The sequence below is a fragment of the Gadus chalcogrammus genome, chromosome 15 (assembly GCF_026213295.1).
Source record: "Gadus chalcogrammus isolate NIFS_2021 chromosome 15, NIFS_Gcha_1.0, whole genome shotgun sequence".
Lineage (NCBI taxonomy): Eukaryota > Metazoa > Chordata > Actinopteri > Gadiformes > Gadidae > Gadus > Gadus chalcogrammus.
This window is the reverse complement of record NC_079426.1, coordinates 8708918-8733458: the sequence shown is the minus strand read 5'-3', so window position 1 is coordinate 8733458 and position 24541 is coordinate 8708918. Positions and strand designations below refer to the sequence as shown.

The 24541-nt window shown below is 49.9% G+C and overlaps 3 protein-coding genes across 9 annotated transcripts in view; all 3 read left to right on the top strand.

The window, feature by feature from the left end:
• Positions 1 to 266: 266 nt before the first annotated feature.
• On the top strand, positions 267 to 6889 carry tspan14 (tetraspanin 14). The gene is made up of 9 exons (XM_056608862.1): positions 267 to 379; positions 1629 to 1715; positions 2598 to 2648; positions 2989 to 3135; positions 3259 to 3429; positions 3955 to 4080; positions 4316 to 4360; positions 4480 to 4596; positions 5550 to 6889. The coding sequence occupies exons 2-9, from the start codon at positions 1635 to 1637 to the stop codon at positions 5616 to 5618; spliced, it is 807 nt and encodes a 268-aa protein (XP_056464837.1). The 5' UTR covers positions 267 to 379; positions 1629 to 1634; the 3' UTR covers positions 5619 to 6889.
• Positions 6890 to 7308: 419 nt separating this feature from the next.
• thumpd2 (THUMP domain containing 2) lies at positions 7309 to 12173 on the top strand. 2 transcript variants are annotated; one of them, XM_056608860.1, is made up of 10 exons: positions 7309 to 7598; positions 8093 to 8231; positions 8484 to 9049; positions 9192 to 9269; positions 9395 to 9447; positions 9599 to 9686; positions 10568 to 10639; positions 10733 to 10847; positions 11077 to 11197; positions 11367 to 12173. In XM_056608860.1, exons 1-10 carry the CDS (start codon positions 7389 to 7391, stop codon positions 11665 to 11667), a joined length of 1743 nt encoding a protein of 580 aa, XP_056464835.1. In that variant the 5' UTR covers positions 7309 to 7388; the 3' UTR covers positions 11668 to 12173. The 2 variants fall into 2 exon arrangements, with proteins under 2 accessions (XP_056464835.1, XP_056464836.1); XM_056608861.1 differs by lacking the exon at positions 8484 to 9049 and having other exon boundaries at positions 10572 to 10639.
• Positions 12174 to 12606: 433 nt separating this feature from the next.
• LOC130404208 (mitogen-activated protein kinase kinase kinase kinase 3-like) overlaps positions 12607 to 24541 on the top strand; it is a 28893-nt gene continuing 16958 nt past the window's right edge. For 2 of the 6 annotated variants that reach the window (XM_056608854.1, XM_056608853.1), the window contains exons 1-15: positions 12607 to 12849; positions 15657 to 15714; positions 16500 to 16590; positions 17538 to 17602; positions 17797 to 17852; positions 18194 to 18241; positions 18318 to 18360; positions 18524 to 18596; positions 18692 to 18823; positions 19149 to 19211; positions 19382 to 19463; positions 19651 to 19767; positions 21185 to 21259; positions 23220 to 23298; positions 23781 to 23839. In XM_056608854.1, the coding sequence (XP_056464829.1) occupies positions 12754 to 12849; positions 15657 to 15714; positions 16500 to 16590; positions 17538 to 17602; positions 17797 to 17852; positions 18194 to 18241; positions 18318 to 18360; positions 18524 to 18596; positions 18692 to 18823; positions 19149 to 19211; positions 19382 to 19463; positions 19651 to 19767; positions 21185 to 21259; positions 23220 to 23298; positions 23781 to 23839 (1137 nt within the window). In that variant the 5' untranslated portion in view covers positions 12607 to 12753. The remainder of the gene's footprint in view (positions 12850 to 15656; positions 15715 to 16499; positions 16591 to 17537; positions 17603 to 17796; positions 17853 to 18193; positions 18242 to 18317; positions 18361 to 18523; positions 18597 to 18691; positions 18824 to 19148; positions 19212 to 19381; positions 19464 to 19650; positions 19768 to 21184; positions 21260 to 23219; positions 23299 to 23780; positions 23840 to 24541) is intronic. The other 4 variants (XM_056608858.1, XM_056608859.1, XM_056608855.1 and 1 more) reach the window with 3 other exon arrangements.

Genomic DNA, 24541 nt, shown 5'->3' with positions numbered 1-24541 from the left:
CTTGCTCGTTTGTAACTGTAGGCGGGGTACTTTCAGAAATGCCTATCTCGCTCAAAAAATCCTGTACGGACTGTTTTCAAAGTTTGTATGCGTGTTGGAGCACCAGAAACCCAAAACAACACCCCAAATCCCAGGAAAAGTGTTGTTTTCATAATATGTCCCCTTTAAACCTGGGGCTGCAGTTCCCCCTCCAGCCCCTCGGTGACGGTACTGTAGCGGCGCTGTTTACTACACAACTACTTGATTGGGAGAAGAAGAGAAGGAAGAGGGGGAGATAAGAGGAGGAGGAGGAGGAGGGGAAGAGAGTAACAAGTTTAAAGTTGACAGAAAAGGATTAACTCTCGATTCTTCTGGCCTGAGGCGGAAGGGCGATACGGAGGTTTGTGTTTCACTTCTCACTTCAACCTTACAGCCCTTGGCGGGTTAGCTGTTAGCTGTTTAGCTGTTAGCGGTGTGGCTTTAAACCTTTTGGGTTGTTAGCATCGAAGCTAACGAAGTGGCGTCACTTCAAACTTTATTTTCCGACCGGTTTCTCCACTTGGTTCACCTCTCGTTGTATTCCGGTCGGTGTTTCTACGGCTCGTTCGTTTGGTCCCTAAACTGTTCTGGTGACAGACAGGAGGTCGAGCTGAGTGCTGATCTTTAGATGTTTACATCTTATTGTGGCTCGCTGTTTGGAGCAGGAGACAGCCGTCAAAGACCAGCTCCTCAAAAAACATCTCCTCAGCTCTCTGCTCCTCTGAGCTCCTCATCTCTCTGCTCCTTATCTCTGAGCTCCTCATCTCAACTCCTCAGAGACCAGCTCCTTATTTCTCTGCTCTTCATCTGGGGGGGTTGATAGTGTAGTGAGTGGGCGGACTATGTTCAGTGTGCGTTTAATTGCGCGTCTGTTTATTCTGCATTGATACTTATTACACCGTCCCTATAATCTCGACTCGAGGAGACCCCCTCCCATGAGATGTGACAGAGTTCCAGGTCCTTCCGCTGCCTCCACGGTGGGCGTTCGGCCTCTGGGACTCCTCACTCATCACAACCCTCCGTTGTGATGAGTGAGGAGTCGCGTCCCGCTGCCGTCCATTCTCCGTCTGCAGTCGTGATGTTTATTGTGGTATCCGATGATGGTGTTGCCATGGAAGTGGTGTCATTGCCAGGGGGGTGGGTGGTTCTTGCCCGAGTGGTGCTGTGGTGATGGGATCATGTGCCACTGTCCATGTTGTATAGCGGTAACATTGGTCCAGTGATATGTGTTCATGTGTTCACTGCTCCAGTGAGATGCTGTGTTCATGTGTTCACGGTTTCACACGAGTGATGTTCATGTGTTCACTGCTCCAGTGATCTGAAGGTGTTCATGTGTTCACTGCTGATCTTGGTGGTAGTAGCAAATATTCACATGTGGGATGACGGAGGAAATGCAGAGTTGTCTTTGTCAGTTGGAAGTTGTGATGCAAACTTGTTTTATAATCGTTTTTTTCACTGTTCAGCGAACACGTGAACAGTGATGTTCATGTGTTCACTGCTCCAGTGATATGAAGGTGTTCATGTGTTCACTGCTCCAGTGACGTTCATATGTTCACTGCTCCAGTGACGTTCATATGTTCACGGCTCTAGTGATGTTCATGTGTCCACAGGCCACGATGCATTACTACCGCTATGAGAGTGCAGAGGTCAGCTGCTGCTTCAAGTACCTCATGTTCAGCTACAACATCATCTTCTGGGTGAGTACTAGTACTACATACCTCCTCACGTACTACATACCACCTCAAATACTACATCCTAACGCTGGGTGCCAGTACTATTAGTAGTTCTAGTACTATACCACCTCAAATACTACATCCAACCGCTGAGTGCCAGTACTATTAGTAGTTCTAGTACTACATACCACCTCAAGTACTACATCCTACCGCTGAGTGCCAGTACTATTAGTAGTTCTAGTACTACATATTACCGCTGAGGACCAGCAGTATGCGTACTAGTGTGGGAGCGTGTATCTCCGGGCAGCCCCTGAGTCCGGGAACAGATTCCTAAAGCCCGTTCTTAAGCCATTATTCAGAGATGTTGTGAAATGCTGTGGATGTTATTGTGAAAGCGTTCTGCGTTATTTTGAAAGCGTTCTGCGTTATTATGAAAGAACTTCCTGAGTTCAGGAACTCAGATTTACCCGGCCTCAGGCCCCACCCAGGTCCTCTGAAGGTCAGCTGCCAGGTGGGATTCCCTCCTCAACCTCCTCTGACTTCTGACCTCCCGGGCTGAACACAGAGCCAGACATCTGCTGCAGCTCACTTCCTCACTCGGTTATGCTTACAGGAAATGATAAGAGTCTGTTTGTCGCTCACTTCCTTTGACGCAATGGCAACTCCCTGTCAGACCGTGTGGAGTTAGTTGAGCGTTAGGCGTCACAGTGGCTGGGCCCAAATAACAGTAAAAATAAAAGGCCCGAAATAGAAGAAATGTATAATTCATGTAGAAATTTAGAGAGTGAGAGAAGGAATGGGTGTGGTGTACCCTCAGCTGAGGGGACTACATGCCCATGTCATGACCACGCCCACACCCTGACCCCGCCCATGCCTGACCCTGCCCACGTCCTGTTTGTGTTTCAGCTGGCCGGCGCCGCCTTCATCGCCATCGGATTCTGGGCCTGGAGCGAGAAGGTAAAGATCGGCTGCTCCTCACACCACATCTCCTCCTCACATGACCTCCTCCTCCTCACATGACCTCCGCCTCTTCCTCCTGAAACTGGAGGTCTGTGAGGTCATGAGGATGAGGTGACTACGGAGGAACTGTTTGGTACCTCTCTGTCTCTAGATGACGGCCATCCGTGTGGTCCAGTAGTGAAGGCGGTGTGGTTCATTATAATAATCACCGTCTCCATGGCGACACTGAGCTCAGGGCTCAGACTTAAACTGTATAAAAGGAGTGTATGTGTGTAGAACCTCCTCTGTCTCAGCGGTACCCCTTCCCTAACGCCCCGCCCCCCCCCCCCCCCCCCAGGGCGTGCTGCTTGACCTCACCCAGGTGACCCGGATGCACGGGCTGGACCCGGTGTGGATGGTGCTGGTGGTGGGGGCCATCACCTTCATCCTGGGCTTCGCCGGCTGCGTGGGCGCGCTCCGGGAGAACATCTGCCTGCTCAAGTTTGTACGTCCGCTCCCTCTGACGGTGGTGACGGTGTTGTGTTGTGTGGTGACAGTGTGGGGTTTTGAGCATGTTGACGGTGTGACGGTGTGCTGTACTGACGGTGTCCTGGCGGTGTGCTCTCAGTTCTCAGGGCTGATCGGGTTCATCTTCTTCCTGGAGCTGACGGCGGCCGTGCTGGTGGTGGTGTTCCAGGGCCAGGTTCGCGACTGGATCAACGACTTCTTCCTGAACAACATCAAGGCGTATCGCGACGACATCGACCTGCAGAACCTCATCGACTCCCTGCAGAGGCTGGTAGGGCGGGTTGAGGGGGGGCGGGGCTGCCTGGGGGCGGGGCTGACAGGGGGTGGGGCTGTTATTATGTAGCCGTAGTGACGGTCCTGTTAGTATGTAGCCGTAGTAACGGCCCTGTGAGTATGTAGCCGTAGTAACGGCCCTGTGAGTATGTAGCCGTAGTAACGGCCCTGTGAGTAATGTAGCCGTAGTAACGGCCCTGTGAGTAATGTAGCCGTAGTAACGGTCCTGTGAGTATGTAGCCGTAGTAACGGCCCTGTGAGTATGTAGCCGTAGTAACGGCCCTGTGAGTAATGTAGCCGTAGTAACGGTCCTGTGAGTATGTAGCCGTAGTAACGGCCCTGTGAGTATGTAGCCGTAGTAACGGCCCTGTGAGTATGTAGCCGTAGTAACCGCCCTGTGAGTAATGTAGCCGTAGTAACCACCCTGTGAGTAATGTAGCCGTAGTAACGGTCCTGTGAGTATGTAGCCGTAGTAACGGCCCTGTGAGTATGTAGCCGTAGTAACGGCCCTGCGGTCCTCCAGAACCACTGCTGCGGGGCCCAGGAGCCCAACGACTGGGACCGCAACGTCTACTTCAGCTGCAACGGGACGCACCGCAGCCGGGAGAAGTGTGGGGTCCCCTTCTCCTGCTGCAGGAAGGACCCCGCGGTGAGACACACTGTCTGTCTGTGTCTGTCTCTCTTATCTTTGTGTTGTCTGTCTCTCTGTCTGTGTCTTTATCTGTGTCTTTGTTTCTGTGTCTGTGTCTTTTACTGTCTGTCTGTGTGATGTCTGTCTGTCTGTGTGATATCTGTCTGTCTGTGTGATGTCTGTGTCTGCGTGATGTCTGTCCCTCCTTTCTATATGAGTTAGTTCCTGGTTAACCGTTTGTCGCCCCCTGCAGGACACAGTGATCAACACGCAGTGTGGCTACGACGTCAGATTAAAGGTGAGGCTCTCTTTAGTCCTATCTATGAAATATGGACATAAGAGCTCTGCTGTTAATGCTTTTAATCCGTGTGTGTGTGTGTGTGTGTGTGTGTGTGTGTGTGTGTGTGTGTGTGTCAGTCTCAGGACGACTGGATGGATATCTACACCAAGGGCTGCATCCCAGCTTTGGAGGACTGGTTGCCAGGCAACATGTACACAGTGGCCATCGTCTTCATCGTCATCTCCCTGCTACAGGTAAGAGTTTAATCACTGGTTAACCAGCTGAGAAACTAGTTAACCTAAACTAACCACTGTATTAACAGTAGTAGCTAATTCTAACCCAGTTGTAAAGTTAATAATAGTTAGTTACTGGTACTCGTAAGATGATGCAGTAGTGGGGCTTAGTTAGTGGTAACCGGTAGCTGATGCAGTAGTGGGGCTTAGTTACTGGTAACCAGTAGCTGATTCAGTACTGGGGGTTAGTTAATGGTAACCAGTAGCTGATGCAGTAGTGGGGGTTAGTTACTGGTAACCAGTAGCTGATTCAATACTGGGGGTGAGTTAATGGTAACCAGTAGCTGATGCAGTAGAGGGGGTTAGTTAATGGTAACCAGTAGCTGATGCAGTAGTGGGGGTCAGTTACGGGTAACCATAGGATGATGCAGTAATGGGGGTTAGTTTGTGGTAGCTGATGCAGTAGTGGGGATTAGTTACTGGTAACCAGTAGCTGATTCAGTACTGGGGGTTAGTTAATGGTAACCAGTAGCTGATGCAGTAGTGGGGGTTAGTTACTGGTAACCAGTAGCTGATTCAATACTGGGGGTGAGTTAATGGTAACCAGTAGCTGATGCAGTAGTGGGGGTTAGTTAATGGTAACCAGTAGCTGATGCAGTAGTGGGGGTCAGTTACGGGTAACCATAGGGTGATGCAGTAGTGGGGATTAGTTACTGGTAACCAGTAGCTGATTCAGTAGTGGTGGTTAGTAAGTGGTAACCAGTAGCTGATGCAGCAGTGGGGGTTAGTTAGTGGTAACCAGTAGCTGATGCAGTAGTGGGGGTTAGTTAGTGGTAACCAGTAGCTGATGCAGTAGTGGGGGTTAGTTAGTGGTAACCAGTAGCTGATGCAGTAGTGAGGGTTAGTTAGTCGTAACCAGTAGCTGATGAAGTAGTGGGGGTTAGTTAGTGGTTAACTGCGGGTTGTGTCTCCAGATGGTGGGGATCTACCTAGCGCGGACGCTGATCGCCGACATTGAGAAGGTCAAGTTCAACTTCCACTGATGCGGCGGCTAGGGGGGGAGCAGAGCCAGACGGGCCTTCTGGTTCCTCTGGAGAACCTCCCCATGCCTTCTGAGGTTCCCCTCCATGGCTCCCCATGCCTTCTGGTTCCTCTGGAGAACCTCCCCATGCCTTCTGGTTCCTCTGGAGAACCTCCCCATGCCTTCTGATGTTCTCCTCCATGGCTTCAGGCCTTAGAACACACCTCCCTCCCTAGGGTAGTGCCCTGTCCCCCTCTCAGACCAGGTTCCTCTGTAGGGTGGTCCCCTGTCCCAGACTAGGTTCCCCTGGAGATGATCCTCTAGAGGAGCTGGCCTCGGGCCGGGTGGTGGAGCAGCGCAGCTGACCCACTGATCAGGAGAACAGAAACCCATCCTCGTTACATTCAAAGAGCCACAAATGGGACCCCAGCGCCATCTCTGGTGAAACCACGTTTTACAAGCAGCTGTCTGTGATCTGCTCAGAGTGGAGCCAATCACAAACAGCTTGAGTAACTTGTAGCGCTGTCCAACCGATTAGGGCCTGTCATACAACCGAAGCCATGGCAACCAACTGTCGAATCAGCATTCAGGCATCCCTTAACATACAGAACTTTCTCAGGTCCAAACCATTCCTAAGAAAAGTTAATTTGCTCTACTTCCAACAGACAAATCATTTTTTTACGTTAATGTCTAATCAATATTTGGCTACATGGTTGTTAGAATTTAATTGCGCTCTATCGTTTTGTAAATAAAGATTGAAAGTTTTGACACTGGGATGCTGGTTGCTAAGAAACCAGCTGCTTATCTTTACGCCAGGCGCATATTATTGTGTTCATGTTTTTTTAAATTATATTTCATCTTCTCTGTCCCAGTGCGTCCTTGAGAAGACGATTGTAGCCTGAGATCAAAGCCTTCGTTGCTCTGATCCTGTTGAGAGAACTTCCAAATAAACACTTCTCATGTGAAGCTTTGCACAAATTCAGCCTCTCACATCCTGGTGGAGGAGATGGACGCCTTAACCCCCTCACATCCGCAATTCTGTTTACATACTCTGAACAGATCAGAACATTCACACTTTCAAATTCTAACTAATATTCACCACTGCCAATAAATACTGTATGTTTAGTTGATTTCATGAAGGCAACATTGTCCCATTATTAAAAGGGATTTTTTTTGTAAATATGTTTTTTGAAAACATTTTTTAAATTGTATGCTTGAATTGTCTGCTTTGTTGAATGGTCGTTTTTTTTACACACTGATATACAATAAAGCCTAAAATACATCCTTGACTGAATCTCACTCATAGTGTTCATTCGTTTGGACTCGTCCCTGAACCATGTGATGGTGGGTGAGGGTTCGAGCCCCCTTGAGGAGCTCTAATGCTGATCGTTTATTAGTTATGCACCAGTTTAGAGCTTCTCAATAATTTTGTATCCATGTACCGCTTAGATACTCGGGACTAAATGTAGATTTAGTACTTATAAAGTTATTTTCCGGAGTTTTGAAGAATGAGCCGTACTTTATGAGAGTTATTATATTATTGCATATGTGTAAACATCTGTCCATTGGTACATGATCACATCGGAAATGTGTAAGTTGCGATAATGTCAATTGCAATTGTGTTGATTAATCCGATTGCGGGGTTAATGAAAACCGAATATCCAGCGAATATCGAACCTTTAGCTAACTTTTACCAGAGAATGTCTAATATGAGGAGAACGGGCTCTGCTTTTACCCGCTGTTGAAGCTCTACTTCCGCTTCCGGTGTAAACAGTCGAAGGTCCGGCGCGGCATGGCGGGATCTGAACCATTAGAACCATTAGGACTGAGCAGAGATCTGAAGGGTTCTGAACCATTAGGAACGTGCAGAGACCTTATGGGTTCTGAACCATTAGGACCGAGCAGAGGTCTGACGGAGGAGCGGAGGTTCTTCTGCACGGCGGGCGGCGGGCTGGAGGAGGTTCTGGTCCGGGAGCTGAGGACCCGACTGGGGGCTGAAGAGGTGAGCTCTCCTCGGTCCGCGGGGTGTTGGAACCATCAGTCTGTTGGTCGCTCCCCCATACACCTGCTAGAACGGCAATACTGTCCCTGGCTCTGTGTAATGGGATTATATTCATAATATACTATACTCATGCTATATCCATCATTACTAAGTTGACGTTCCTGATGCCATTCTACCGCGTACTTGTACTGTAGGAAACCCTGGTATTATTTGGGCTAAACATGTAATGTACATGGCCAGTATATATATTAGAAGGCAGGGGACCGATATTAGTATTATAAACAATGATTGAACAGTTGAAAGCTCATACATGTTGTACTTGTTTTCTGTACCTCTTAACGACCTGGGCACAGGGCATTGGTTTTATCTGCGAAAGGACAGCGTGGGGATAGAGTATGAGGGTATGCCAACATTAGGGTGTTCTTCTGACCCCACGAGGGTCGGGGTTTGGCGGTCAGTGTGGACCCTAACCCCGAACCCCGGGCTGTATTCAGGTATGTCACGTCTCCGGTAAAGTCCTGTTCCGGACCTCCGCGGGGATGGACGCGCTGCGGCGGCTGAAGTCTGCAGAGAGGCTGTTCCTGTTGGTGTCACGAGACGGCCCGGTCGCCCTGCCGGCCCACACCTGCCCAGGTAGGGGGCTTCCATTCATCGCTACCCTCTGATTATTAGTGTCTTGTGTTATTCTCTGTGTCTGTCTCTGTCTGTCTGTTGACCTCTCCCAATGTCCGCCTGCCTGTCTGCCTGTCTGTCTGTCTGTCTGTCTGTCTGTCTGTCTGTCTGTCTGTCTGTCTGTCTGTCTGTCTGTCTGTCTGTCTGTCTGTCTGTCTGTCTGTCTGTCTGTCTGTCTGTCTGTCTGTCTGTCTGTCTGTCTGTCTGTCCTAGTTAAGGTGGCTTCCCTCCTCCAGTCCAAGCTGCTGGGTGATGGGCGTCAGTGGGGCGATGCTGCGCTGACCTGGAGCCGCCTGCAGGGGGAGACAGAGCGCCGTGGCTCAGACGGCCTGCAAGGGGCGACAAAGCGCCGTGGCTCAGACGGCCTGCAGGGGGAGATAGAGCGCCTTGGCTCAGACGGCCTGCAGGGGGAGATAGAGCGTTGTGACTCAGACGTTCTGCGGGGAGCCGGACCCCAGAGGAAGACAGGTGGCAGGGAGGAGGAGAGAGGGAGGAGAACACAGCAGGGAGAGGAGGGGAGTGCAGATGGAAGAAGGAGCGAGAGACAAGCGGAGGGGGAGGAGGAGGAGGAAAGCAGTGATGGAGTGAATGCAGAACATAAGCGTGGAGAGAAGAGAAAGAAAGGTGGCGGAAGAGAGGTTGGAGGAGGAGGAGGAGAGGAAGACGGAAAGATAATGAGACAGAAGGAGCATCTCTCTTCCCCCTTCCCTTCAGAGGCGCTCTCCTTCAGGGTCAACTGTAAGCTCTCAGGACCCCTGAGTCGCTGTCTCAACTCCCAGGTACGCAGCTCAAACACCAGTCTGTCTGTCTGCCGGTCGGGTCCAGCGATGCTCCCGGCGAGAGACGGACAGAAGGCTATGATAAACATTACTGTCTTGTCGCCGTGGTGACTGCGTGAGTCTGTTGTGTTCTGCGCTGCAGGAGGCGAGCCGTGTGATTGGCTCAGGGCTGAGCAGACTGCTGGGCTGGAGGGTGGAGCTGAGGAGCCCCCAGCTGGAGGTAAACAACCCTATCCACCTTTCGACCCCGGCCCCCGGGGTCACATGACCAACCCCGCGTCACATGACCCCCGGGTCACGTGACTCCTGTCCCCATGGTAACCCCCCCCCCCCCCCCCCCTGCAGGTGAGCGTGTACCTGAGTGGGGACCACAGCATCCTCGGGATTCCCCTCACCAGGTCAGGAATGTCCCCTCTGACCCCTGACCTCAGCAGGGTCAAAGGTCACACCAGAGTGTGTGGTTGTGTGTGTGTTTGACCGCTGGTATCTTAACATTTTGTGTGTGTGTGTGTGTGTGTGTGTGTGTGTGTGTGTGTGTGTGTGTGTCAGACTGCCCCTAGCCAGCAGGAGCTACATGAGGACCACAGGGCTCCGGTCAACCGTGGCCTGGACCCTCGGCTCGCTGGCCGGCATACAGGTGGGTTAGGTGTTGTGTAGGGCCCGACCGATATTGATTTTTGAGTGCCGATGCCGATTATTTTCAGAGAAAAATTACGATTACGATTTAATCGGCCGATAAAAAAAGAAAGAAAAAAAAAGCATATAAAACGTAGTTTTTGATACCTTAAATATACTTTAAACACTTTTGAAGAATATGTGAATTGAATGCAGAACCTTTGAGTGTTTTAGTATACAGTCAAAAATGAGTGTAATGTAAAATAAATAACTAACTCCCAATGTGCTGCGCTCGTGAGCAGTGACTAACACGTGCGTGCTGAGCAGTATGGTTTCACCGTTAGAGTCTACAGTATAACAAATTAACATGGCCTGGGACCTAAAGAAAAACAGGCACAACATGCTCAAACAACGCGCCTTGTGTACATTGGTGAGGTGAGTGCGCAGCTGCCTGAGCGAGCGTGCTTTCATCTTGTACGGTAAAATTCAATCTCCTCTTTTTTACTCCAGCTAAAGTTGTTAGTTAGCAAGGCGAGTAGGAGCGCAATCTGCAGGATACTAAGCGCAATAACATTAAAAAAATAAATAAATAAATCGGTTGTAATCGGCGTCTTTTTGGCCGATGCCGATTATTTTCAAAAAGGCTATAATCGGCCGATTAAATCGGCAAGCCGATAAATCGGTCGGGCCCTAGTGTTGTGTGTAACATATCGTGTGTTACATGTTGTGTATTGTGTGTATCAGTCAGGCTGGTGTGTATAAAGTGTGAATCAGCCAGGCTGGTGTGTGTTACATGCTGTGAATTGTGTGATACATGTTGTGTATTGTGTGTATCAGCCAAGCTGTTGTGTATAACATCATGTTTTGCGTTGTGTGTAACATGTTGTGTATTGTGTGTATCAGCCAGGCTGGTGTGTGCTGGACCCGATGTGCGGCGTAGGAACCATATTACTGGAGGCTGCACAGGATCACAAGGTCAGGACTACATTACCCAGAATGCCTGTTGATGAAGTTATACATGGTCCTTGTCAACCCCGTTCTAAAGCCCACCAATGGACCCTCTTACAGGACGTCCATTTCCTGGGTGTGGACATTGATGACGGACAGTTGCAGAGGGCCAATGAGAATGTAGCGTTTGCTGACCTGAGGGAGAGGATTCACCTGATGAAGGCCTCCTGCTCTGGTACCCACCCACCTCCATCACCCTCTTCCTCACACACCTTTTGTCGTTGTCTGTTGTGTGTTTCAGGCTTCCCTGTGTGTGTGTGTGTGTGTGTGTGTGTGTGTGTGTGTGTGTGTGTGTGTGTGTGTGTGTGTGTGTGTGTGTGTGTGTGTGTGTGTGTGTGTGTGTGTGTGTGTGTGTGTGTGTGTGTGTGTGTGTGTGTGTGCGCGTGCGTGTTTGTGTTTTCCAGGCCTCCCTGTGTGTAGCAGCAGTGTGGACGCGGTGGTGTGCGACTTACCGTTCGGCAGAAAGTTCAACACAAAGACCAACATGGCCGACAGTCTGCTCTGCATCGTCTCAGAGATGGAGAGGTGTGTGTGTGTGTGTGTGTGTGTGTTTTTTTTTAAGGGAATGTTAAGTTAAGTTATCTTTTATTTATCCCTTTTTCGGGATTCGAACTGGCCACCCTCCGGCTATCATTCCAACTCCTTAACCAGTATGCCCTTGTGTGTGTGTGTGTGCGTGTGTGTGTGGTTCCAGGGTTCTGCGTCCTGGTGGTTCTCTTGTTCTCCTCCTCAGCCCTCCGATGTCCTGTCAGCTGAAGAAGCTCCAGCCTGGGCCGCGCCCCGGGACTCAGCTCCCCCAGGCCCCCGGGACCCAGGCCCCCGAGACCCAGGCCCCCGGGACTCAGCCCCCCGGGACTCAGCCCCCCCAGGACCCCCAGGACCCCGGGCTCCAGGCTGGGCCTCTCTCCAGCCTCCGGCTCCAGGCGACCCACAGACTGAGCCTGGGCGCCATAGACGGACTGGTCCACTCCTACGTTAAGAGGGGGGCGCTATAGACGGACTGGTCCACTCCTACGTTAAGAGGGGGGGCACTATAGACAGACTGGTCCACTCCTACGTTAAGAGGGGGGCCACTATAGACGGACTGGTCCACTCCTACGTTAAGAGGGGGGCGCTATAGACGGACTAGTCCACTCCTACGTTACGAGGGGGGCGCTATAGACGGACTGGTCCACTCCTACGTTAAGAGGGGGGGGGGCGCGCTATAGACGGACTGGTCCACTCCTACGTTAAGAGGGGGCGCTATAGACGGACTGGTCCACTCCTACGTTAAAGGGGGGCCCCTATAAACGGACTGATCCACTCCTACATTAAGAGGGGTCCCCTATAGACGGACTGGTCCACTCCTACGTTAAGAGGGGGGCGCTATAGACGGACTGATCCACTCCTACGTTAAGGTGGAGCCTGACCCACAAGCGCTCCACAGACAACCAACAATGTTATCAAGTATTTTTTATCAAATGTATTTTTATAATGGTTTTAATAAAATTATCAATAAAATTGTGAATTTGCGTAAGTTATTACTGCAATACGATTAAATATTATGGAGAAGAATTCCTCTTCATTTCCTTCAGTCCTTTCTTCAGTTGTCATCTGATGAAATAACCTCTGATGGTCTGGACCATGGTCTGGACCACGTAGTAGCATAGTAGCATAGCATCCTCTAGACAGCTTTGTGATGTCAAAGATCAGAACTGCAGTCGCTCCAGTGATTCATTCACCGGAGTGAAATTGGCATGACAGACATTGTCAAAGCAAATTACATAATCAATACAAACGAATAACTGGAACATAGCGAAGGATGATGTGATCATTTGTTTATGATTACTATCATTAGTCATTTATATATTATTAGATAATACTATTTAGATAGTATTTTTATGTTATGTTGTTATTGCCTCAGTGGGAAGTCGACGGAGAATGTACGCCAGCATTTGTGCGCCTGCGCAGAGCTTGGGCCGCCATGTTGGAGCTGGATGACGCGGTGAGCTTCGTATGTTTCTAAACACTCGTCTTCACGCCGTCTCCTCCGTGCTGGAGTCCGTCTGAAACGAGCGGAGCCCCGAACGGTGGAGCCCACGATGAACGCCAGCGGGGACCTGTCGCGGCGGAACCCGCAGGAGGACTTCGAGCTGATCCAGAGGATCGGCAGCGGGACCTACGGCGATGTGTACAAGGTACCTAGCTCCGAGGCTAGCAGCTAGCACCCCGTCTCACCCCCACAACACGGCGGACAGACAGGCACTCAATCATAACACAGCACACAGACAGGAACACAGCAGACAGACAGGATCTCATTCCAACAGCAGAAAGACAGACAGGCACTCACCCCATAACACAGCACACAGACAGGAATTCACCCCCACAGCAGACAGACAGACACTCACTGAGACGGTGGATGTGTAGATCAGTAGAGAAGGTTCGAATCCTCTGCTTCCAGCGTCCAGTGGTTTTAGACAGTTCAGACCGGACTGGTGGTGTTCTACTAGAGGGACACACACACACACACACACACACACACACACACACACACACACACACACACACACACACACACACACACACACACACACACAGCCAGATGACAGCTCAGCGGGGTGTCTCTGGTCTCGTACGGTGGGGTTAGTTAAATGGTCTCGTTATGTTAAGTTGTTAAAAACTAACAGGCCGCCCTTTGAAGGTGGGTTTGATGGGAGCTCTGCTGGAGGCTTGGGGGTTATTGGATGGACATGATGGTGTCGGGGTGAGGCTCTCTGGTTTGCGTGCTAAACTAAGAGACAGGTGGACCTTCTGCCCTCCGTGTCCATCAGACCACACCTTCTCCTCTCTCTTCTGTGAACAGAATGCGTGTTGCATGTTTCCGTCAGTTTGAGTCAGACACAGGTTTGCTCTACGATATTGAAGTGTAAAACAATACATTATCCAGTAGGAGTTGACAACACAGATTAGTATAGAGAAACAGCCGGTGAACTGATCAAACTAACCCACCTAGTACAGTAGGACTTCTAACACATCTAGTGCAGTAGGACCACTTACCCACTTAGTAAAGTAGGACTACTAACATCTAGTACAGTAGGACTTCTAACACATCTAGTAAAGTAGGACTACGAACACATCTAGTACAGTAGGACTGCTTACGTCTAGTACAGTAGGCCTACCAACCCACCTAGTACAGTAGGACTACTAACACATCTATCACAGTTGGACTACCAACACATCTAGAACAGTAGGACTACCAACCTACCTAGCACAGTAGGGCTTATAACCCACATAGTACAGTAGGACTAGGACTACTAACATCTAGTACAGTAGGACTACTAACATCTAGTACAGTAGGACTACTAACATCTAGTACGGTAGGACTAATGGCATCTAGTACAGTAGGACTACTAACCCACCTAGTACAGTAGGACTACTAGTAACCAACAAACTAAAGTAGGACTACTAACACATCTAGTACAGAAGGAATACTAACCCCAACAATGCTAGTAGTGCATACATACAGTACCATCCAAATGCCTTTTATGCTAGTGCCATCCTAGTGCCTGTATGCTAGTACCATCCTAGGACCTTTATGCTAGTACCATCCCTGTATGCTATCACCACCCTAGGCCTGTATGCCAATACCATCCTAGGGCCTGTATGCCAGTACCATCCTAGGGCCTGTATGCTAGTACCAGCCTAGGGCCTGTATACTAGTACCATCCTCATGCCTGTATGTATGCTAGTAGTACCATCCTAGTCCCTGTATGCTAGTGCGATCCTAGTGCCTGTATGCTAGTACCATCCTAGGCCTGTATGATAGTACCATCCATGCTTGTATGCTAGTAGTACCATCCTAGTGCCTTTATGCTAGTACCATCCTAGTGCCTGTATGCTAGTAGTACCATCCTAGTGCTTGTATGTTAATACAACCTGATGTGCTGTATCAGGCCATGACTGACCTTGCTCAGCCTAGCACGGAAATTCAATCGCTAGCTTCACTTTATTGAGCACTGAACCGTGTTCCGGCAATCCTCTTCTATCGGGATGCGGACCCTCCGTCCACCTAGTGGGGAGGCAGGGCTGGACTTTAAGTCACAGGGGATTAGGAGACAGGGAGGGCGGGACTTTCTGTTCCATGGGTTTAGAGGAGAGAGAGAGGGTGGGACCTGCAGTTTCGATGGGTCTAGAGGAGAGAGGGCGGGACTTTCAGTTCGATGGGTCTAGAGGTGGGAGGGCGGGACTTTCAGTTCCATGGGTCTAGAGGACAGAGGACGGGACTTTCGGTTCCATGGGTCTAGAGGAGAGAGAGAGAGGGCGTTACTCTCTGTTCCATGGGTTTAGAGTAGAGAGAGAGGGAGGGATTTCTAATGGAGGGATCTGTTTCCGCTCCGTGTTTCAGGTATTGCATATGTCATGTTCTCAATCTACTCACTCCGGGAGTGCTCCCTAAGACAGAAGACCGGCACAGGCCTGTCTGTCCCTGCCTGTCTGTCTGTCTTCAGTCAACTGAGCCCTACAGCAGCATGTCTGTCCGACTGCCTGTCTCCGTGCAGGCTGCTTTAGTGACTGTGTGGCTGGTTCCTCTTAACCAGTATTACTGGTCTCTCCCTGCAGGTCCTAGAGGGTTGGGGACACGTGTTCTGTCACGCCTGCTAACTAGCAAGCTAACTAGCAAGCTTATTAGCAGGCTATGCATGTAGCCCCGCCCCTGAGCACATAGCCCCGCCCCTGAGCATGTAGCCCCGCCCCTGAGCTGCACGGTGGATGCTCCTCATGTATAATTTCTCCTCCTACAGCTCTATAAATAACATGAAGAGTTCTGCAGCCTCTCTAGGAAGACTAGAGGAGCTGACACACACAATGTGCACAATATGTACACTAACCGTGTGTGTGTGTGTGTGTGTGTGTGTGTGTGTGTGTGTGTGTGTGTGTGTGTGTGTGTGTGTGTGTGTGTGTGTGTGTGTGTGTGTGTGTGTGTGTGTGTGTGTGTTCGTTCAAGGCTCGTAACGTCAACACAGGGGAGCTGGCTGCCATCAAGGTCATCAAGCTGGAACCTGGTGAGGACCTCCTCCATCACCCCCCCTCTCCTCCATCACCTCCTCTCTCAACTCTACACCTCCTCTCTCTCCTCTACACCTCCTCTCTCCTCCACCACCTCCTCTCTCCTCTACACCTCCTTTGTTGATATTTGAATGAATGAATGAATGAATACTTTATTGTCTTTGAGGGGGCAGGGAAATTATTACCAGTTACATCCCGTCCAAGAAACATTAAAGACAGTGTGGGGAGACAGGACGGAGAGACTGTTGGGGCGCATGCGCGCCCTCATTAGATAAGAAAAGGTAAACAAGAGGGTAAACGAAAAAAAATAAAAGTTAATTCCCAAACTATGCTCCTCTAAAAAACACCTCAGCACATAAGCAACATATCAAAAACATCACAAACACATGTGGGAGGGGGGAAGTGTCCCAGCTCAGACACCGGGGGGAGGACGCGGCCAGGGGGAGGACGCGGCCAGGGGGAGGACGCGGCCAGGGGGAGGACGCGGCCAGGGGGAGGACGCGGCCAGGGGGAGGACGCGGCCAGCGGGCGCGTCGCATCACTCGCGGCATACTGTACTGTAACGAGGGACGGAGAGGGGGAGGGAGCATTTGTTTTTGTGTAAACAAAGGTGTGTTCTTAAGTTACTGTGTGTGTGTGTGTGTGTGTGTGTGTGTGTGTGTGTGTGTGTGTGTGTGTGTGTGTGTGTGTGTGTGTGTGTGTGTGTGTGTGTGTGTGTGTGTGTGTGTGTGTGTGTGTGTTGTATATATTATAATGTGTGTGTGTGTGTGTGTGTGTGTAGGGGAGGACTTTGCGGTGGTCCAGCAGGAGATCATCATGATGAAGGATTGTAAACACTCCAACATCGTGGCATACTTCGGCAGCTACCTGCGGTGAGGGCAGTGTGTGTTCATGTGTGTTTTTATTAGTGTGTCTTCATGTGTGGTTGTATTAGTGTGTGTCTTCATGTGTGGTTGTATTAGTGTGTGGTTGTATTAGTGTGTCTTCATGTGTGGTTGTATTAGTGTGTGTTCATGTGTGGTTGTATTACCCTGCGTTCACACCAAAAGATGCAAAAAGTTGACGCGCGTCGTGATCCCATTCAAAGTGAATGTAGAGACGCGTTGCTGCTTTACTGCCGATGCATTTGCTCCCGAGAAAACGGGCAGCAAAACTTGATTTGACGCGCGTCAAAATCTGATTTGCGGCGCGGCATGCCCGTGCCCGCTGCCGGGCACGGGCGAAGGGCGCGTTCACGTATTTTGCGGCGCGTCAAATGCTGCTCGAGTTGAAATATTTCAACTTTTGACGCGCCGCAAACCTTTGACGCGCCGCAAAACTTGATTTGACGCGCCGCAAAACTCAGGCGTCAACGCGTTCGGGCAGCAAATGCATCTTTTGGTGTGAACGCAGGGTTAGTGTGTCTTCATGTGTGTTTTTATTAGTGTGTCTTCGTGTGTGGTTGTATTAGTGTTTCTTCATGTGTGTTTTTATTAGTGTGTCTTCGTGTGTGTTTTTATTAGTGTGTCTTCATGTGTGGTTTTATTAGTGTGTGTTCATGTGTGGTTGTATTAGTGTGTGTTCATGTGTGGTTATATTAGTGTGTGTTCATGTGTGTTTTTATTAGTGTGTGTGTTCATGTGTGGTTGTATTAGTGTGTCTTCATGTGTGGTTGTATTAGTGTGTCATCATGTGTGGTTGTATTAGTGTGTCTTCATGTGTGTTTTTATTAGTGTGTCTATATGTGTGGTTGTATGAGTGTGTTCATGTGTGGTTGTATTAGTGTGTCTTCATGTTCATGTGTATTGAACGATTATTAATAACTGGATGTGTATTTCAGGAGAGATAAGTTATGGATCAGTATGGAGTACTGTGGAGGAGGATCGCTACAGGACATCTATCATGGTAGGTTCTCCTTCTCTCCTCTCCTCTCTACGGTTTTATGGTACAGCTTCTGTAAAGTGTTAAAGGGTTACCTTGTGTTCTTTATATGTGTCTGTATTTAATATAATATTAAAAGGTGTCTGAAAGGATGTATGTTTATAGAGTATATTTTACATAATGTGGTATCTGAAGGTATCCCTGTTGTGTTTCCCTAGTAACGGGACCTCTCTCGGAGTCCCAGATCGCCTACATGTCCCGAGAGACCCTGCAAGTAAGACAGAACCACACCCAGCACACACTAATAATCAGTGTTATACAGACAGACAGGCAGACAGACAGACAGGCAGGCAGACAGACAGGCAGGCAGGCAGGCAGACAGACAGACAGACAGACAGACAGACAGACAGACAGACAGACAGACAGACAGACAGACAGACAGACAGACAGACAGACAGACAGACAGACAGACAGACAGACAGACAGACAGACAGACAGACAGACAGACAGACAGACAGACAGACAGACAGACAGACAGACAGACAGACAGACAGACAGACAGAAATGAAATGGATGGCACTTCTTCATGTCTTTCTCTTTCTCTCTCTCTCTCAGGGTCTTTATTATTTACACAACAAAGGCAAAATGCACCGAGACATAAAGGTAAGTTCCAAGGCGTGAACCTTTATGATGCATTAAACTCTGATTCTGGGGATAATGCTTTACCTGTCTTCGCCAGGGAGCCAACATCTTACTAACGGACAACGGTTACGTCAAATTAGGTGAGGCTCTCTCTCGCTCTCGCTCCTCTCACTTGCTCTCTCGCTCTTTTATACTGGTTATGAGATTTCACAAAAAACTGATCTTTCACTGCCCCTCTCCCTCCTCCCCTCCTCACCCCTCCTCTCCTCTCTCCTCTCTCCTCCCCTCCTCACCTCTCCTCAGCTGACTTCGGGGTCTCTGCACAGATCACAGCTACTCTGGCCAAGAGGAAGTCCTTCATTGGAACGCCCTACTGGTGAGTCGTGTGTGTTTGTGTGTTTGTACCTTGTGTGTGTCTCATGGTGTGTGTGTGTGTGTGTGTCTGACCTGTATTGCCCCCCCCCCCCGCAGGATGGCCCCCGAGGTGGCGGCGGTGGAGAGGAAGGGGGGCTACAACCAGCTGTGTGACATCTGGGCGGTGGGCATCACGGCCATAGAGCTTGCCGAGCTGCAGCCCCCCATGTTCGACCTGCACCCAATGAGGTACACACACACACACACACACACACACACACACACACACACACACACACACACACACACACACACACACACACACACACACACACACACACACACACACACACACACACACACACACACACACACACACACACACAGATACACGTGACTAAATGCACGTACGTTTGTAGGGGATGTAACGCTCTCTACCTGCTGGTCTCTCCCTGCTGGTCTCTCCCTGTCTCTCTCTACCTGCTGGACTCTCTCTGTCGGTCTCTCCCTGTGTCTCTGCCTGTTGGTCTCTCTACCTGCTGCTCTCTCTCTACCTGCTGGTCTCTCTCTGTAGGGCTCTCTTCCTGATGACCAAGAGTAACTTCCAGCCACCCAAGCTCAAAGACAAGGTGAAGTGGTAAGGCTCCTCGTCCAATCATGTCCCAGTATGACCTATTCTATATATGGTAGTTTCACCATACAGACTTATGTTCATATATTGATGTAGCATTAACTTAATGTACCAACACCAGATCTACAGTGATGACAAATCTCTCTCTCACTCTCTCTCTCTCGCTCTATCTCTAGGACTAATAATTTCCACCAGTTTGTTAAACTCTCGCTGACTAAGAATACGAAGAAGAGACCGACGGCTGAGAAGCTCCTGCAGGTGACATTAGATATTAATATTTCATATTTTAATCTGTATGTCATGAGGATATGATGGGGCACCATCAGACTCTTAAAGTAATGATGTGATTGGCTGTGTCCTGTCACTCTCCTCTGATTGGCTGTGTCCTGTGTCTCCCCTCTGATTGGCTGTGTGTCCGGTGGCTCTCCTCTGATTGGCCGTCCAGCACCCCTTTGTGTCCCAGCCCCTGAGTCGAACCCTGGCCGTGGACCTGCTGGACCGCGCCTCCAACCCCGACCACAGCGCCTTCCCCGACCTGGAGGACGAGGACCCCGAGCCCGAGGTCAGCCCCGTCGCCATGGGAGGGGGGGCAAGAGGACCGGGGGTCAGATGGGGCGGGACCGATAGTCTGAGGGGGCGGGGCTGGGGGGACTAAAGGGGCGGGGCTATGGGGACCGAGGGTGCGGGCCATGGGATCGGGGGGGGCGTGGCCATGGGGACCTGGGGACCTGGGGCCTGGAGAGAACAAGAGGTTGTTTAGATCATCTATTGAACACTTTAGCGTTGTTTTGTTTTCTGTGAGATGGATTGAATAATAACTCTGTTTATGAAGTCATTCAATATTGACGTTAGTCTTCTCTCTCTTATTCTCTTCTTCATCCTCTTCCTCCTCCTCTCTGTCCTTCATCACCCTGTCCTCGTCTTCCTCCTCTGCTCTGCAACTGGTAGCAACATTCTCATGACGGGGCTGATCAGTCTCATGACAGGGCTGAGCAGTCTCATGACGGGGCTGAGCAGTCTCATGACGGGGCTGAGCAGTCTCATGACGGGGCTGATCAGTCTCATGACGGGGCTGATCAGTCTCATGACGGGGCTGAGCAGTCTCATGACGGGGCTGAGCAGTCTCATGACGGGGCTGATCAGTCTCATGACGGGGCTGAGCAGTCTCATGACGGGGCTGAGCAGTCTCATGACGGGGCTGATCAGTCTCATGACGGGGCTGATCAGTCTCATGACGGGGCTGAGCAGTCTCATGACGGGGCTGATCAGTCTCATGACGGCTGATCAGTCTCATGACGGCTGATCAGTCTCATGACGGCTGATCAGTCTCATGACCGGGCTGAGCAGTCTCATGACGGGCTGAGCAGTCTCATGACGGGGCTGAGCAGTCTCATGACGGAGTTTAGCAGTCTCATAGTCTTAGTCTCAGGGTTAAACAGTCCTCTTGTCACATGGTGTTCTCCTAAGGTATCATATATCCTATAGGGTTGAACAATCCTCTGGTCACATGGTGTGTTCCACTTTAGAGGCCAGTGTTACCTAGGGTCAATAAAGCCTCCAGACTAAACACCGGGGGAAGAAGTGGAGCATCATGGGATATGAAGTCCAATCCCTCAGCCTCCATTCTCCAGCGGGGTGTCCTGTAAATATTAGAGTTAATGCTAGGGATAGGGACTCATGGAGAGACCAGTAGAGCCTGTTGGGTCTCACGGAGAGACCAGTGGAGCCTTTTGGAACTCACTGAGAGACCAGTGGTGCCCGCTGGGACTCATGGAGAGACAAGTAGAGTCGGTGGCAGCAGGAGACATGAGCCGAATCCGGGGGTGGTCAGGGGGTTGTCATGGAAACCTGTTCCCTTTTTCTATCGTTTTATTTCTGTTTCACCTTCCTTCCCTTCCTCTGTCTCCTCACCCCTCCATCCTGCTCCCCTCTCTCACTCTCACTTCATCCTTCTACTTGTCTCCCCCCCTCCCGCTCAGTTTAAGTATAGAGGTCATTTTTTACCCATAAGCCCCAGGGCCCGCCGTGCCCCCTGCTTCGTGGCGCACTACAAGGTACTGAGTGTGACCCCCCGCTCCAGGGACCCCCCTCACTAACGAGTGGAGTTGTTAATTGGTGAATTGGTTAATTGGTTGGTGTGTGAGCGTTAGGGATGCTGTGGCCTGCTCATCTGTCGTTATTACTGTACTTCCTGCTGCATGGAGTGCGGTGAGGACTTTGGCAGGTTGGTTAGTTTGCTAGGTTTACGTTAGTAACTTATGACTAACTTCTCATGCATGGTTTGCGTTTGCTGTGTTTTCAGATCTCGGATAGAAGTCCTTCAAAATACTCCTCTGTATGCTAAACCTAGTGTTAGCCTCTGTATTCTAAACCTAGCGTTAGTCTCTGTTTGCTGAACCTAGTGTTAGTCTCTGTTTGCTAAACCTAGCGTTAGCCTCTGTATGCTAAACCTAGCTTTAGCCTCTGTGTGCTAAACCAAGCGTTAGCCTCTGTGTGCTAAACCAAGCGTTTGCCTCTGTGTGCTAAACCAATTGTGAGCCTCTGTGTGCTAAACCTAGCGTTAGCCTCTGTGTGCTAAACCTACCGTTAGCTTCTATATGTTAAACCTAGCATTAGCCTCTGTGTGCTAAACCTGGCGATAGCTTCTGTGTGCTAAATCAAGGATTAGCTTCTGTTTACCATACCAAGTATAGTGGTCCTGGGTCCTTAAGAAGTCCTAAATACAACTTTCGTTTTTCAAGGCCTAAAAAAGTCTTAAATTGTCCTGAAATTTCAAAAGGGAGGTTTTCAATTTAATAAGGGGCAGAGCGAGTGAAAAGTCTCTCCATCTGGTGTATTTTTTTTAACGCAATTTTCTACGTGACCAGGGTACATTTGGGGTTAGCATGTGTTGTTTGCGGGCGTCATCTGGATTCCGTAGATCCAGAACTAGAAGGCTACTGGAGAAGGTGTGGTGGTGACAGAGTGAGAGTTACGCAGGTAGTCCTCGTGGCGGTTCGGTTCGTTGCGATTCAACCGCCAAAAGTTGGGCAGGGGCCCGAAATAAGCGTGCTGAGCAGCTCCTATCTCCACCCTTGGGGTACCAAGCAGTCTGAATGGGTGCCGATAAAGGTGGCGCTACACACGCCGTCCGTTGATTGGCCGACAGAATCGTCACCTCTTTGCGACAGGGGGATAAAAACCAACAAACACAGTACCCGCAAGGTCTTTCTGGACAACGGCGAAAGCTTAGTTAATTGAAGAAATGTCTAGCAAAAGTTTGCCTTGGACGAATACTTACGAAGCTATCGCCCTCCGGCTTAAGCCCCGCCCTCGCATCAGGGGAGTGTCGGCGGTGGAAAACGGCGGGGGGCGGCTTGGACCCGCCCCTCCCCGCCCCGCTCAGTGGAAACTAGGTATTAGTGAAATTATGGGGAAAAGTTCTGTTGAGCGACAAGTGGTTGGAGGATGGTAAAGATAAAGGGTTGCTTGAAGAAATCTGGCAGCATTAAGGAGACCACATGTGATCTCTGCAAAAATTATACAGTTGGGGACAAACGGCCCTAGATTCCCACACAAAAAATAGAGAAACACAAGCGCTTCAATGCGGATCAGTCGGGTAGTTTACCGATTCACTAGTTGGCCTGCAGAGGAAGTGCTATGAACCGTTATTAGTGGTCTTGCTGGTCAGGGGTTCAATTCCCAGTGCTGCTCAATGGACATAGTACTGTTCCAGTGACCTGGGTTGGGGGTTTGAATACCTGTGAGGCTCTGTAGATTTAAGAACTACAGAACCCTTACTCTGCTAGTAAGGGTTCTGATGTCATGGTGCGTTGCATTGCTGTGATTGGTTGTTCTGCTGTGTCATCATTGTTTCAACCGTCCTTCGGTCCTTGAATGGTCTGACTTGTTTCTGTCTAACTGAGTGTGTGTCTGTCTGTCTAACTGAGTGTGTGTCTGTCTGTCTAACTGAGTGCGTGTCTGTCTGTCTAACTGAGTGTGTGTCTGTCTAACTGAGTATGTGTCTGTCTCCAGTCCCCAGTGTCCGTCCCGCACCGCATCCGCTCCACCAGCAGGGGCACTAGAGAGGAGAAGACGCTGTCAGAGATCAACTGTAAGTGATGCAACACAACTACACAGTATAACACAATTACACAATATAACACAACTACACAATACACAGTAACACGGTACACAATGTAACACGCTACACAATGTAACACGCTACACAATACAACAAGCTACACAATATAACACCCTACATAATATATAGGGCTGCCAAACTTTAGTCGATGAGAAGAGTCATTAGTTTACCAAGTTTCATTGGTCGGTTAATCGCAGAAAAAAATACGACGACTGTACTAACGACTACTAGTCGACTAGCAAAATCTTTGGTCAGGGGCAGCCCTAATAATATATAATAGCTGCAAATTACAACGCGCTAAACAATGTAACACGCTGAACAATGTAACACGTTCCAGCGCCGTGGTTTGGGTAAACTTTTACCCAAAACACACAGCAACACAACTTAATCATCTTCCCTCTCTCTCTCTCTCTCTCTATCTGTCTCTCTCTCTGTCTGTGTCTCTCGCCCAGTTGGTCAGGTGAAGTTTGATCCTCCGTTGAGGAAGGAGACTGAGCCGCACCACGAAGCGGTGAGTGTCCCCGTGTGTGTCTGTGTGTGTGTGTGTGTGTGTGTGTGTGTGTGTGTCTGTGTGCAGAGGGTAGTAACACACCTAACCAGATGCCGGTTAACCAGACCCTGGTAACCTTGCAACCAGACCCTGGTTAACCAGACACTGGGTAACCAGACCCTGGTTAACCAGACACTGGGTAACCAGACCCTGGTTAACCAGACACTGGGTAACCAGACCCTGGTTAACCAGACCCTGGGTAACCAGAGCTTGGTTAACCAGAACCCTGGGTAACCAGACCCTGGTTAACCAGACCCCTACTCATTCAGTATTCTCCTGGGTTGCTCGGTGGGTCGCGGGGCTTCACACTAACCAGGTGACTCCTTCGTTTCCATGGAAACTGTACTCTACCTGGACATGGATTACTGTGGTAACCGTTGTGGTTAAGCTACAGTCCCGGTAAACAACGTTACCGTCAACAAACCGTTTCAGAGTTGATGACCATGGAAGGAGTGAATGAGAGAGTTGATCTGCATGACCACCGCCTCTCTCCTTTCGCTCTCTCTCTCTCCCTCTGTCTCTCTCTGTCGCCCTCTCTCTGTCTCTCTCTCTCTTTCTCTCTCTCTCTCTCTCTGTCTCTGTGTCTCTCTCTGTCTCTCCGTTTCTCTCCGTCTCTCTCTTTCTCTCTCTCTCTCTCTCTCTCTCTCTCTGTCTCTGTCTCTG

Coding starts and splice junctions, on each gene's coding strand:
- tspan14 (XM_056608862.1), top strand. CDS start 1,635: ATGCATTACTACCGCTATGAGAGTGCAGAGGTCAGCTGCTGCTTCAAG. Junction 2,649..2,988: donor TCTGGGCCTGGAGCGAGAAG/GTAAAGATCGGC, acceptor CCCCCCCCCCAG/GGCGTGCTGCTTGACCTCAC. Junction 3,430..3,954: donor TCGACTCCCTGCAGAGGCTG/GTAGGGCGGGTT, acceptor GCGGTCCTCCAG/AACCACTGCTGCGGGGCCCA.
- thumpd2 (XM_056608860.1), top strand. CDS start 7,389: ATGGCGGGATCTGAACCATTAGAACCATTAGGACTGAGCAGAGATCTG. Junction 10,848..11,076: donor GATGAAGGCCTCCTGCTCTG/GTACCCACCCAC, acceptor TGTGTTTTCCAG/GCCTCCCTGTGTGTAGCAGC. Junction 11,198..11,366: donor ATCGTCTCAGAGATGGAGAG/GTGTGTGTGTGT, acceptor GTGTGGTTCCAG/GGTTCTGCGTCCTGGTGGTT.